The sequence below is a fragment of the Podarcis melisellensis genome (assembly GCF_964234715.1).
Source record: "Podarcis melisellensis genome assembly, chromosome: 16".
NCBI lineage: Eukaryota > Metazoa > Chordata > Lepidosauria > Squamata > Lacertidae > Podarcis > Podarcis melisellensis.
This window is the reverse complement of record NC_138533.1, coordinates 10,792,880-10,805,267: the sequence shown is the minus strand read 5'-3', so window position 1 is coordinate 10,805,267 and position 12,388 is coordinate 10,792,880. Positions and strand designations below refer to the sequence as shown.

The 12,388-nt window shown below is 45.4% G+C and overlaps 1 protein-coding gene across 3 annotated transcripts in view; it reads right to left on the bottom strand.

Moving 5' to 3' along the window:
* Positions 1–156: 156 nt before the first annotated feature.
* PACS1 (phosphofurin acidic cluster sorting protein 1) overlaps positions 157–12,388 on the bottom strand; it is a 70,265-nt gene continuing 58,033 nt past the window's right edge. For all 3 annotated transcript variants that reach the window (XM_081891380.1, XM_081891382.1, XM_081891381.1), the window contains exons 19-24: positions 11,558–11,600; positions 7,494–7,536; positions 6,506–6,641; positions 5,793–6,019; positions 5,457–5,576; positions 157–5,099 (exon numbers count right to left, since the gene is read on the bottom strand). In XM_081891380.1, coding sequence (XP_081747506.1) covers positions 4,987–5,099; positions 5,457–5,576; positions 5,793–6,019; positions 6,506–6,641; positions 7,494–7,536; positions 11,558–11,600 — 682 coding nt within the window. In that variant the 3' untranslated portion in view covers positions 157–4,986. The remainder of the gene's footprint in view (positions 5,100–5,456; positions 5,577–5,792; positions 6,020–6,505; positions 6,642–7,493; positions 7,537–11,557; positions 11,601–12,388) is intronic.

Sequence of the window (12,388 nt, the reverse complement as noted above, 5' to 3'; positions counted from 1 at the left end):
GCCTCCTGCCCCAGTTCTCTGCTTTTAGATTTTGGAAAAGTGAAGTCTTAGTGGCTGGTTCTCTCGTATTGCCCCTTTGCTTTTCTCATGTGGACCATATCCAAGGAGCTTTGAGGAGAACTAAAGCATAAAGTGATCAAGCTTGAGATTTTAAAGTATTATTTTAAAAAACACAATTTATTTAATGAAAAACTCCAAAAATAGTGAGTGGGAGTGGGGAGACAACAGACCCCACCCGCCAAGGATAGAATGCATCAAATACCAACAAGGCTCCAAAATTTAAACAAGCAGAGATTCTTAATGTGGATCGTTTGGAGCCTGCAGTACAAACCAAGAGAATCAACACACTTACAAAAAGAAAGGAGAATAAAATGAGATTATATACAAAACTCATATTTATGTACAGTGGCTGGGATACATAACAGACACAAAAATCCAGATAATCTGAATTTATAGACAAAAGTTCCAGAATGTGCAAAATCCACACAGCAAAAACAGGAAACACAATGGTCCTCAGATGGACACACTTACTGTAACAGTCGAGACATGAGAAATTAGGCCTGAGGCAAGGCTGTACGGAAGCAATGAACAGAGACCTTGGAGAGCTCCCTGGAGCAGAGTGCCTCCCCACCGTGGCTCTTTCCTGGGAGTGTCATTCCCTGGGGAAGAGTGTACTCTTTGGTAGGCTCTTTCGTGGGGCTGGCTCAGGAGTGGTAGGTGGGTACTGGGGTAAGGAGGAACCAAGTGAAATGATGCTCAGGGAATGAATATGATGTGTGTGGTTCTTGGAGTTGCTAGCCCATCTGCATGTCCCTGAGGCAGGGTGATTTCCCTTCCATGCTAGGAGTCTGTGACTTTCACCTTTCGCTAGGCACAAAGGACAAAGTGCTTAATGTGGGAGCGACTCCTGCCCATCCATATTCGGAGGCACATCCATTCAGCTTAGCCTCCTGAACCTGCATTCCTCAGGGAAGAGAAAGGGCCACCCACTTAAGAAGGGGAGATGGTAAGCCAAAGGACTGGATAGAGTGTCAGGATCCTTCCTACAGTGCCAACAGTTTGCACTGGGAGGATGCTGCATGCACACCCATTCCAAAGCAAGCAGCTGCAGGACTTGGTTTCCAGAGCTATCTGGACAGCTGCTTCTTGGAATGAACTTCCCTTCCACTCCCTTGTGCATTATGGGTGCAGGAAGGTTAAACACTGGAGACCCTAAAGGGAAAAAGGAGGAGGGGAATCAAGCCAGCTGTCTGCCCCAGTCCTGCAAGTGGTTTCACAAATTCTAACAAGCCCAAGCTTAACAAGCCCTCTCTGTCCCAGACCACAGCTGTGAGAGCAAGAGTGTGTGTGCGCCTTTGCAAAGCATGAATCTGAACAGCCAGGCCACAAAGAAAAATGCAACACGTGTGAGGCGGTCCTGCGCTGGTTTGACTGACAGATGGGCACATACGGTGTCAACACTGCACCAATCTGACTTGTGGAGTGGGCGGGGGCACTAGTGTGCACTTCTACAGAAGCCCAGGATGCAGCTACAGACACAGACTTCTGTCACTACTTGCCCTTCTCCCACATCCATTTCCGATTGGCCAAAGGCAACCAAGAGGAGGTCATGAAAATTAAACCATGGTGAAGGCAGAGTTGATTGGCTGCTGAATGAATCCCATCCACTCGTAAGTTCCACCCTGTTCTTGACATGAACAGCTTGTTACCTGCCCACCACCACCACTGACTGTAGCCTGCCAGGTGCTCAACAATCTCTCCATTTTTAAAGTTTTGAACAACAATAGCAAGCTTACTGAGCTCCTGGTGTGCTACCATGTGCTGCTGGTGGACCCCACTCAGTTTAGGGAAGGTCGTAAGTTTCACAGGCCGAACCTAAAAAAAAAAAGATCTTAAAATGGAAGCCCATTAGGGTGGATATTTCCATGGCAAAGTGTCAAAGAATCCTGGACATTGGCTACTTGGAGCCAAACTGCTCCCTTGCTTCTCCCAACTTGGAAATGGGCTGCCTTTTGCAGGCTCTCTCAGACATTTGCTTATGGAGGAAGGCAAATGAATATGAAAATGAGACAGGAAACATTTCTACAGAGCAAGTAGGAAGAAAACGTTCAGAGTTGTGCTTATTTAAATACCCCGTGTTCTGGGTGGCACCCCGCTCCCTTTCATGCAGAGGAAGCAGTACTTGCCCCCAAAGCCCATGGGGTAAGTGACATATTGGTATGAACCTCCTTTCCCACATTTGAGCCAAGGAGTTTATTCAGTATTCAATGAGTGGGGAGGACACAAAGAGAGATCTAGCTCAAAAAAAAATATGTAGCATGCCAAGATATCTGTGACATCTCCTCCTTGAGGCAGGGGGCTGCGGTGTTTAGGACAGACGCACAAGATCAAGTTCACTTTGTGGCTCTGAGAGCATTGCTTGGGACAGAGTAGTACAAAAGCCACATTTGTAACATAGCCACAGCAGCAGGAGCCAAGAGAAGGGAATGGAAAAAAGTGTACAGGTTTTTTTATCTGCCACCGAGACTCCACAACGAGGGGGATGCAATCCGATCCAGGGGCCCACTGCCAGTTAAGCCTCGGAGGGGACACCCTGCCCAGGGGCATGAGGTGAACGAAGCTGCTGGTACTTATCGTCATTCTTCTTGGGATCCCTCTCTCAAGAAACAGCTGCAGTGGCTCAAGGACAAGCCTAAAAGAACTGGCCTTGGAGAGAAACTTCCTGAAGGCAAAGAGCTTGCCTGGGTCCTCCTCTTTCAATCTGGGAAGCAGAGCAGATTGCTCAAGAGTTATTTATAAAGCCAGCTCTCTCCCTGCCACCTCCACATTTCCCCTTTCACTATAATAGCCTAGAAACCAGAATCACCACTTCCAGCTAGACAAAATTTCACTCTGCTTACACACACAGTTACTTTAAGCTGAATTTTGGGGCCTCTGAAAATATATGTGGATTCAAAAATCTAAAAACCATCTAAAAGACCGAATGTGGACTGTATGCTCCGCTGTTTGACAGAGCCACACTGTATGCTACGAGCAGTTAAGTGCTTAAGCATTATGATGGCCCCAAAGCCGTTTCGAACAGCCAATAAAGTGGGCTGATGATGTGCTGCGAAACCCCACAGTAGGGGTGGTTTGATTTATTGCTGGTCAGGAACAGATAAAAAGCAGCACAGCTCCCTGGAAGCATCTCAGAGCTGCTGACAAAGTGCTCTAGGAGAGGAGGCAAGGTGGCTCCCATTTGTCCGCTGCAATACCAGCTTCAAGGGCCCCTGTTTGTTTTCATGTTTTACTACCTTAGCAAAAAAGCAGAAAACAAAACAGGAGTGCCAATGCTTGGAGAAGAAAGGAGGGAAGGTCTTTGAGGGACAGAAGTGCATATCAAGCACACAAAAACTGCCCTCTGAAGTGCAGGCTTGCTACACAAAAGTAGCCTTTTCTCCAGTCTTCCTTATGCATCACTATGTTGCAGCTGGTAAAGCTATTTTGCATCACTGTCAAGGAACCTCTGGTCTCAGCTATGCATCCAACCCCTGCAGCTATTCAAATTGCTCCCTTCAAGTCTCAGGGCAAAGGCTGATCTCTTGTCTGCCAAGGTGAGCGCTCAGAAGAAGAATGATTGGCAAAGTCTGCTACTTCTGGTATGGCACATAGAGTTCCCAGAGGCTCTGCAACATGGGGCTACTTCAAATAAAAACCCCAAAACTGAAATGCCAAAAGGGAAGGAATGCTGCTGGGATCCCAACCATGCCTTATAAATGGCTGTGACAAGTAGACTGCACAGATGGCTGAGCAGGTCACCCCAAAGTATCTCCTTGTGCTGAGATGCATCACACCACAAGGCAGGCTCAGGAGCCAGAAAGAGGGCAGAGGAACAAGGTGTAGCCTCTCCTCTTGACTGTGGCATGTGGCTGGGAGTACACATCTCTCAGAACTGTTGCCAAACACAGATGAACAGGGTGAGTTTCAGGACGGGCTGTCCAATGAAGTTATCCAACTCTTCAGTGTGGTGGACAACCTTCACCACCCCTCACTGCACCGTGATGCCACTCTAGCAAGTGGAGTCTTACAAAGAAATGGAAATGTATCTTAGGTGACCTAAGTTCTTTTAAAAAACACTTTGAAGGTGAGATGAGGGGAAGTGTAAGAAAAGAGCAGTACAAACATGAAAGAGTGAAGGGACACAGCCATGGGAGAGCAGTGGGTGTGCCTGTTCAAGGAAAGTGTCTGCTTCTAGCTCCCTACAACTGACTTTTCTGCTCCTCATCTTTGCAAGGAGCGGCAACCGCGCAAGATTGCTGAGGCTCCTTCCACCAACCTGGCATGTTTGACCTAGCAACGTGACACAGGATGGGTTGGCGGCAGGAGAAAGGGCCTTGCCTACTAATGGCAAGAACCAGATGGGGTTGAGTTTGGTTGCTAACACAACAGCCAATGTGGGCTTTGCAAGCTTTGTGCTTTTGGAAAGGCTGAGGTTGAAAAGGAGAACTTTGAGAGTGGGTGCTCAGTAAAGCTCTCGGTTGGCTCAGCAAAAGCTAAAATGTAAAAAAAGAACAATATTGTTAAAGGCGAAGTTTTGTGGACCACAAGTTCTCAAACACATTCTTCAGGAAGACACAGGCATGCCAGCTCAGAGAAGGAGTGTGCGCCAGGAGTGATGGGAAACCAGTAGAATCCAAATATTTTGGGATTCGTTCCCAAAATGCAATGCACTCAGCACAGATGGAGGCTGGACACCCACGACACGATGTTGCAGAAAAATATGAGAAAGCAATTGGCGGGCGGCTCCTTGGCTGGAGACAAAAATGTAGCATCTCTCTTGGCACCAGAGGCTGGTCCCTCCCTGGCGAGACCAGATCAACACACAGTAATGCAACATGGGTGAAGTTACCACAGGACAGCTCTGATTTGGCTGATGGTTTGGACAGAGGTGATGCCGCATTGCAGCAGAGTGATGAGGACACAGGAGGGACCACCGTGTTGTCATCATCAGGCCGGTTTCGAGCCAAAGAGTCCGACAGGGAAGTGTTTCACATGGGTTGGCCACTGGGCAGCTAGCTGGAAAAACTTGATGTCGCTCCACTCCACACCATCAATGGAAACTAGAGAGAAGAGAGACGATTCCTATGAACATAGGAAGCTGTCTTGGTATAAGTATTCTTCATTGGTACATTGAACTCAGGATAAACTGTCTAGCAGTGGCTTTCCAGGATGTTAGGGGCAGGGACCTTTCCCATCCCCTACTGCTTGGTTCCAGTTATTGAATCTGGGACCTCTTAAATCCACTTAACTCTGTTCTGTTCCCCAACAGAACAGCTGTGCTGAGAAATGGAAACTTCTGGATCTGGCTCTCTGGCTGGATCCAATTCCCTACCCCACTATAAATTATTATAAATAAATAATATAATGAAATCCCTTCTAGTTTATAAGGTCCCTCACCATTCAGGGGCAACCATTACCTTTCAGCATAGTTTGCTGCTGTTTTGCAGAGCAGATCAGCCGGCTGATTCCATCAATCATTTGGCTCTTGGAATCTACTTCTCTCTCTTTGGGTTTCTTGCTCAGAAAAATTGTGGGAACTAGAAAGCACAAGGACCCCCAATTAGTGAAAACGAGTCTCTCTCTTAAAACACAAAGTAGAAGAGTTGGCACGCTTGTGGCAAGACTTGCAGGGTAAGTCTTCAGCAGCGCTAAATGGTTCAAGGGGCAGGCTGTCATGCAAAGGCCTGCTGGCAATTTGCCCTCCAGGAAGGAGCACCCCCAGTAAAGAGGAAGTGCCACTCTCCATAACTCACCTTTCTTATTCTTCTCCTTGGTGACAACAGTCATGGCCATGGTCCCAGACAACTGGGTTTCCCCACTGTTTGGAAGCCGTGACACCTGCACCGAGCGGAAGACACTCTTGAGTGTATTTTTGGAGCTGGCGTCTTTTTTCTCCCCTTCCTTCTTTTTTTCCGTGGCCTGAACTAGCCAATAATCCACCTGCAGCCCAATGACATCGCCATAAGGGCTATTGGGGGACCTGTGATCAAGTGACAGGAAAAAGTGGAAAGAAACATGAGCAAGTTTTGCATTGTTGAAAAAGCTATTGCTAACTGACATGCTTGCATTGACAACACAGATATTTGAAAAAGGGACTTTAGGACTTTTGGAGACAGAACATGGCGGACTGAATGTCTTTTGTTGACAGGCTGCCAATGGAGATAATTATGTGGTGACTGATGATAGTCAGGCATAAATCTTGGCTATTGAATTCACTCTGGAGATAAGAGTGAACAGGGGATTAAGCTCTGATGCCCTGATACTTCAGGAGACTGACTAGAATAGTTTTTAAATATATGATCACAGTAAAGAGACAGTGGTGTGTACACCGTCTGTGGAATTTACTTTGCTCTTAGGATCTTTCATAATTTTTTCCCCCAGCAAATGTGTCCAGGGTTCCCAACATGATAAGGAGAAATTGCACAACCACCATCCACACAAAGTGTCTTCATACCCAGAGACTTACCCCATGACAGCCAGTCCACTAGTCATAGAGGGAGATGATGGAGGGGTGGCAGTGACGTCTCTGGAAAGCCCAGAGGAAGAAGGGGGAGAAGTGGAGGGAACTGTGAGGCTGATGATGGGAGAATCATCTCCCTCTCCTGCAAAGGAAGGAAATCATGAGATGGCGAAAGAGAACACATCTTGCTTACCTGCTAAATAGAAGCAAAGTTAATTCTCAGATTCTCTTGCTGAGCCTTTCAGTTTTAGTTACAAGGCATTTATCCTAAGTTAAAGAAAGTTTCTCTGGCACTAATACTTATCCCAGCATTTCCCAAACATCTGATAGTTGGGGCATGGCATTTACTTTTCTTAGACTAGAAACACACTACACTTTTGCTTTTACAAAGATATGCAGTCTTCTAATCAGCTTCTGGAACAATGGGTAGGCATCCTCCTTAGAACTATGGGATAAATCTCTTTAATTTAGTCTCCTAAACTCTCTTATTTACTCAGTCAATTCAGGTCTCAGGAATGGGATTGAGGGTTTCTGAGCAATAGAGATGCACGTGGGATTTATTCCACACTTGCCAGCTGAATAGCAGGCTGCATCCCAGGACATCTTTATCCCCACCCGCCTCTTAAAATACCCTTGCTCGGTGGCTGGCAGAGAAAGGGGTGGGATCAATGCTGCATGAGGACCTCCCCACTCTAGGCATAGAGTATTGGATGGATCCATCCTGGTAGCTTAAGTTTTTACAGGCACATTTCAGACCCTTCCTAGCACTCCAGCTGGTGAAATCACTGCTGGCAGACACTGTACAGCTACAGCATACTATAAAAAGCATAGGTTTTTCATGCTTTGTCAAGCTGGGTCAGCTATTTCCTAGTCAATATTACTGAAGCAGATCACCCAATTTCATGCTTGTATTCACTTAACGGAGGAAGTGGAGTAACTAGGATAACCAGTCTTTGCTCTAAGCAGCACAGGGATCTTAGGGTGTGTGTCATACCTGTAGCCGCAGGCGAGTCTTCAATGAGGCCCACTTTAACCACCTGCAGGGGGCAGGGAGTGAGAAGGAGAGAGCAAACAATGAAGGCAAATCACTTCAAAGACAAAGCCTGACAAATAATTTAGCTACAGGTGGAAAAGAAACACATTTGACCTTCCTAAGGAAAGTCACTTTATCTCAAAGTTATAGAAGAGAAGCACAAGACAGTTAACCCTTCCAGAACTATAATGAAAACATGGCATTCATAGTATACGCCTAGGGTTTTTCTTCCCACCAGCTCAGTATTTACTATCAGCTGTTTGAGGCCTGAAACTGGGACCTAGTTCAGGAAGCTGCTGGAGACTAAGCATGAAAATCTCTCTCCCCCTCTTTCTTATTCTAAATAGTAGAAGTGTGGCCCTTTGCTCTTGGCCTGATCTGTTGTTGCTGGGAACCATCTGTCTTAGGAGACAAATGGAAGAGTGCGCCTTCAGAGATAAAGTCAAACCATTGGAAAGTTACATTGCCTACTGTAGCTGTAAAGACTGATACGGGAGAGACATGTTTTATCGATGGTGGGGCAGATGAAGATGTCCAGTTTGGCTGCTACAGGTGCTCTATGGCGTATCTTCTCTCTGTGCTCCTCCTAGTGGTCATTCCTCCTCTGGTCACTGTTGTGGATACAAAATCTGACTGTCTCCAGATACTGCAATCATCTACAGTGGAAGGGTTAATGTTGCCAGCCTTCATGTCATGTTTCTGCTCTCAGCATTTCTTCTGCAGCTGGCGCGGTGAGAAAATCATGTTGATTGTTCAACATGAGCTCTGAAGCATTGTGACTCAGGATAGACCCTGTCAGTGAGTAACACAGTACTCAGCAGGAAGATTCCATGGTAGTTGTTACAATCATGGTGGCCACTTTTGCTCTTATAGAGGGTCACAATCTGGGGTCACACATCTCTTGTGGCACAGATCCTTTTCCCCAACACTGCAAGAGAAGACCATGGAGGTGCATAATGAGGGAGGAACTGAGACCTGCTTTCAGCACTTCTGTTGGGATTCTGCCCTGTCCTGGGGCTTTACCACATGCCTGAGAGTTGATGGCATTCTTCACCTTGTCAAGGGAGGGAGAGACATCTAACGCTTCCAAGACAGGAAGAGTCTGGATGCTGTCAATTGCTATGTCGGAGACCATGTTTTCCCATGAAGACAGTTCTTGATAGTGCTCTGCTCATTGCTTCATCTGCTTGCTACAGTTTGTGATGATCTCTCCAGACAAGGTACTCAGTAGTGCAGTTTTCCTGATTGTTGCTCCAAACTCCAAAGGCTGCCTTCATGCATTTGTACATTTTTTGAGTGTTGCCACTGTCAGCAGTGACAGTGTCAGCTCTGACACAGCTTTTAGCCAGTGGTCACTGGCACATCATCTGGCAATCTGCTTGGCACCACTCCTTGTCTTTCTCAGTGCAGCAAGTGCCTTGTCACAGGCTGCATGCTTGCAGTTCACAAGAGCCTCGCTCTCTGCAGCAATAACAGGCTCCATGTCCTTAATGCTGGCCTCAAACCAGTTGGAGATCTGCTGCTCTCTTTTTGCCAAAAGAGATCATAGCTGTGTTGTAGGTTGCATCTTTGGTGTAGGTTCCACCTTGTTTCGACACTGTCGCAGGTGCAGTTCCTTAGAGCTTGTTTGATGGAATGAGAGAAGTGTTCACAAAGTTCAGGTTTGGTTGTTCTGGCAGTGTTGATTCAAGGCCACACTTTCTGCTTTGTGCCATGAGTCCTCTTTGGCTGGAGAAGGAGTTTGCTTGCCACCAGGTGATCTGTGTTTCAGATGTGCCCCGCAACCAGGAGGTCTGCCTGATATACTTGCCAACATTTCTAAAAAAGCTAACAGCCTGAAATGTGAAACTCTCAGGCTCCCCACACTGTTCCATCAAATAATGCGCACATTTTTACTTTTCTTCTGTAAATAGCACGGGGGCTTGAGAGCATTCTAAAAACTAATGCATCTGAGGTTTCGCCTTAATTGGTTGTCATCACATCAGCAGTTCCAGTGCACACTTATGGGTCACAGACTGCTGAGTCACTCCCTCCACCTCTGCTTGGTTCAGATTGACTCATATTTCCTCTGTGCTTTAAAAAGGAGAGCAAATAAGCTTTTTGCAGGGGTTTTTTTTTGGGGGGGGAGATATTGCCTTTCTTGCCAGGCACACTAGTTCCTTTGCAGGGAAAGAGTTGTCCCCAGCGGCCAGCATCCCTCATGTCTACCTAATGGTCACACTAGCAAACACAATGAGCTTTCTTTAACCTTTAAGATGCTCCTCTGTGTCAAAGCAGAGGTTAGTTTGTCAAACATAGCCCAATATGTTTGAGTGAGGGTGGGAAGAGAAAAGGGAGAGCAATTTTGTTATCAGAGACTTTGAGTGCCAGGCAGGAGCTTATGTACAAGAGAGGAAAGATAACTTTTTGCTTTGCAGGTGCCCTCCCTTGGGAGATCTGTGCTTTGAAACAGATTTAATTATTGAGGATGCAGCAGAAGCCTGCAAGTAACAAATCTCCAAAAGATTTATAACACCACAATTGCAAAAGCTGAGATAGAGTGCCTTGGCAAGAGAAAAGGTTTCTTCCAAATAATTATTTGTGACCATCTACCCCCCAAAATCATGAGCAATAAAAGAGTCAAGATAATCCTAGATCAGTGGTGATGTAGGTGAGGCAACAGTTTTCCCTCTAACCATTAAAATATAGTCAAGTACACCCCTCTTGGCCTTCCTCAGTCACTATCAAAAATCACAGACAGACAGTTGCTGCAAAAGCCCCCACTTTATGCTTCATTAATTGTACAGGATGTATTTTCATGTAACATTTCAATTTAAAGTGAGCTGCCTTGTATACTGCAATTGTATATTGCAAGGGCCTATGGAAACAAAAGGTGGGGCATTGATCTTAAATGTGCAAGCTTATTTATTTTATTTGAAATGTTTATATTCTGACTGTCTTTCTGACTGACAACAGGCACTTTATAATAAAAACAGAAATGCAAACACAGTAAATGTTAAGAGCTTTTTAAAAAAAGGCAGTGGTGACAAAAATGCTACAAGCACTGCTCATCAAAGGTTGCACAGTGGCCACAAGGGAATAAAGCCATCTTTTCCCAACATGATTTCATCCTTGCTTGGGGCTAGAGCATCTCCTCATAGGCAGCTGCACAGTTTTTGACCTCTGGCATTTTCTTGGCAGCAGTAACCAGTGAAGTGTTGAAGGGATGGTGATGTTAACCAATTTCTAGCAGATTGCAAGTGGATTGCAACAGTGCTGCTGTCATCATTTCCTTATTTTCCTTCTGACTGTCAGGGATGAAGTGAAGTCGGGTGTTTTTTAAAAAAAGCTACATTCACTTTACAGCGATCTGCAAACTTAATGCTTTGCCTCCTGGTGCAAACATAGCTGTGGATAAGGATTACCCACAAACCAGGAGGCGAAACCATGGCCAGAATGTATGCAAATTAACTATGGCATTCATTAACCATGATTAAGCATTAGGAAACCATGTTTCAGATATGCAGCCTCTCTATTTGCAAGGTGACAAACTGGCCAACCACCCCCAACATTCTGCTAGCTGCCTGAATTTAGGGACAGTGAAACTGGTATTTAAAAACCAAACAAACAAGTCTAATTTTATGAGATCTTCAACATGGGAAGCCTGCTTTCACTTGTTTATGACTTCACCACTCATCAGATGGGATCCAGTCAGGCTTACTGCCAAGTTCTTGACTCAGAAAGATAAATTTAGCCCAAGCTAAATTACACAATGTCATTTGATTAAATACCACCACATCTGAATTTTAACCACAACTTCCGTTCAGCATCAGCAGGGTAAGGAACGCAGTAGGTGAAAATGATAGTTCTGCAAGTGAGGTGGCTGCCAAAGTTAAACTACAGCTACAGAAATGAGCACACATTTGTTTTCGAAAAGTAGGTTTTATCTAAGTAACCAGAGCTATAAAAGAGTTCAGGTAAATTGGCCCTGAATGAAATAAGTTCATATTCAGAGATGAAAAATCCAAGAAATGTAAAACTCTTACCCCAATGAAAGGGATGAACTTCTGGTAAGAATCTTCATCTTGGCTGTGGGTAAAGAAACAGCCATTAAAAATCCAAATGACAGCCATTAAAAATCCAAATGACAGAACAAGCAATGCTGAAAGGCAAAGGCTTTCTCCACCTTCTTTTCTATTTTACATATCTGACAAATGAAACGAAGATAAACTTAGGGCTTCAAGACACAGCATTCTGCAGGCACACAAGCAGACAAAAAAGAACATGAAGACTGGAAGGTCAGTCCCATCACATTACAGCCTCAGTATGGAGGATGCTTCCATTTGGCAACGGGTTTCACATTGAGACTCTTGACTCTTGAAAGAAGGGTACTACATGGGTCCAATAATTCCATATGTAAGAGAGTCCAAAAGAATTTATAGCTCTGATTGTTTTACAGCAGCTTCACATGGGGAGGGGCACACGGTTAACTTTCTCCCTAGCTAACCCCCCTCCTCAGCCACACACAATTAGGCTTGAAAGAAACCTTCTACTGGCTCCAATAGAAGTTCTTTTTTCAAGCTTAATTGCTGTGTGTAAGGAAGTGACCTTCCTGGAAACTGCAGCTGAGGAAGGAAGAGTGACTTGTGCCTCCCTAGCAATACTCTCCCAAGAATATAATCTCTAGCTGCATGTCAGGGAAGAGTTAGAAGTTGTCAGTTTGACCAGGCCTGACACTGCATTAGGCTTGGGGGTGGGGAGAGAAAGCCAACACACTTTTTTTCAAACCTAATTGCTGTCAGGGAGGAAGTGAGTACGCGCGTGTGTGATTGCAATGTGCCCACAACACTTTCGCCAGTACATTGCAATGCAGAGAC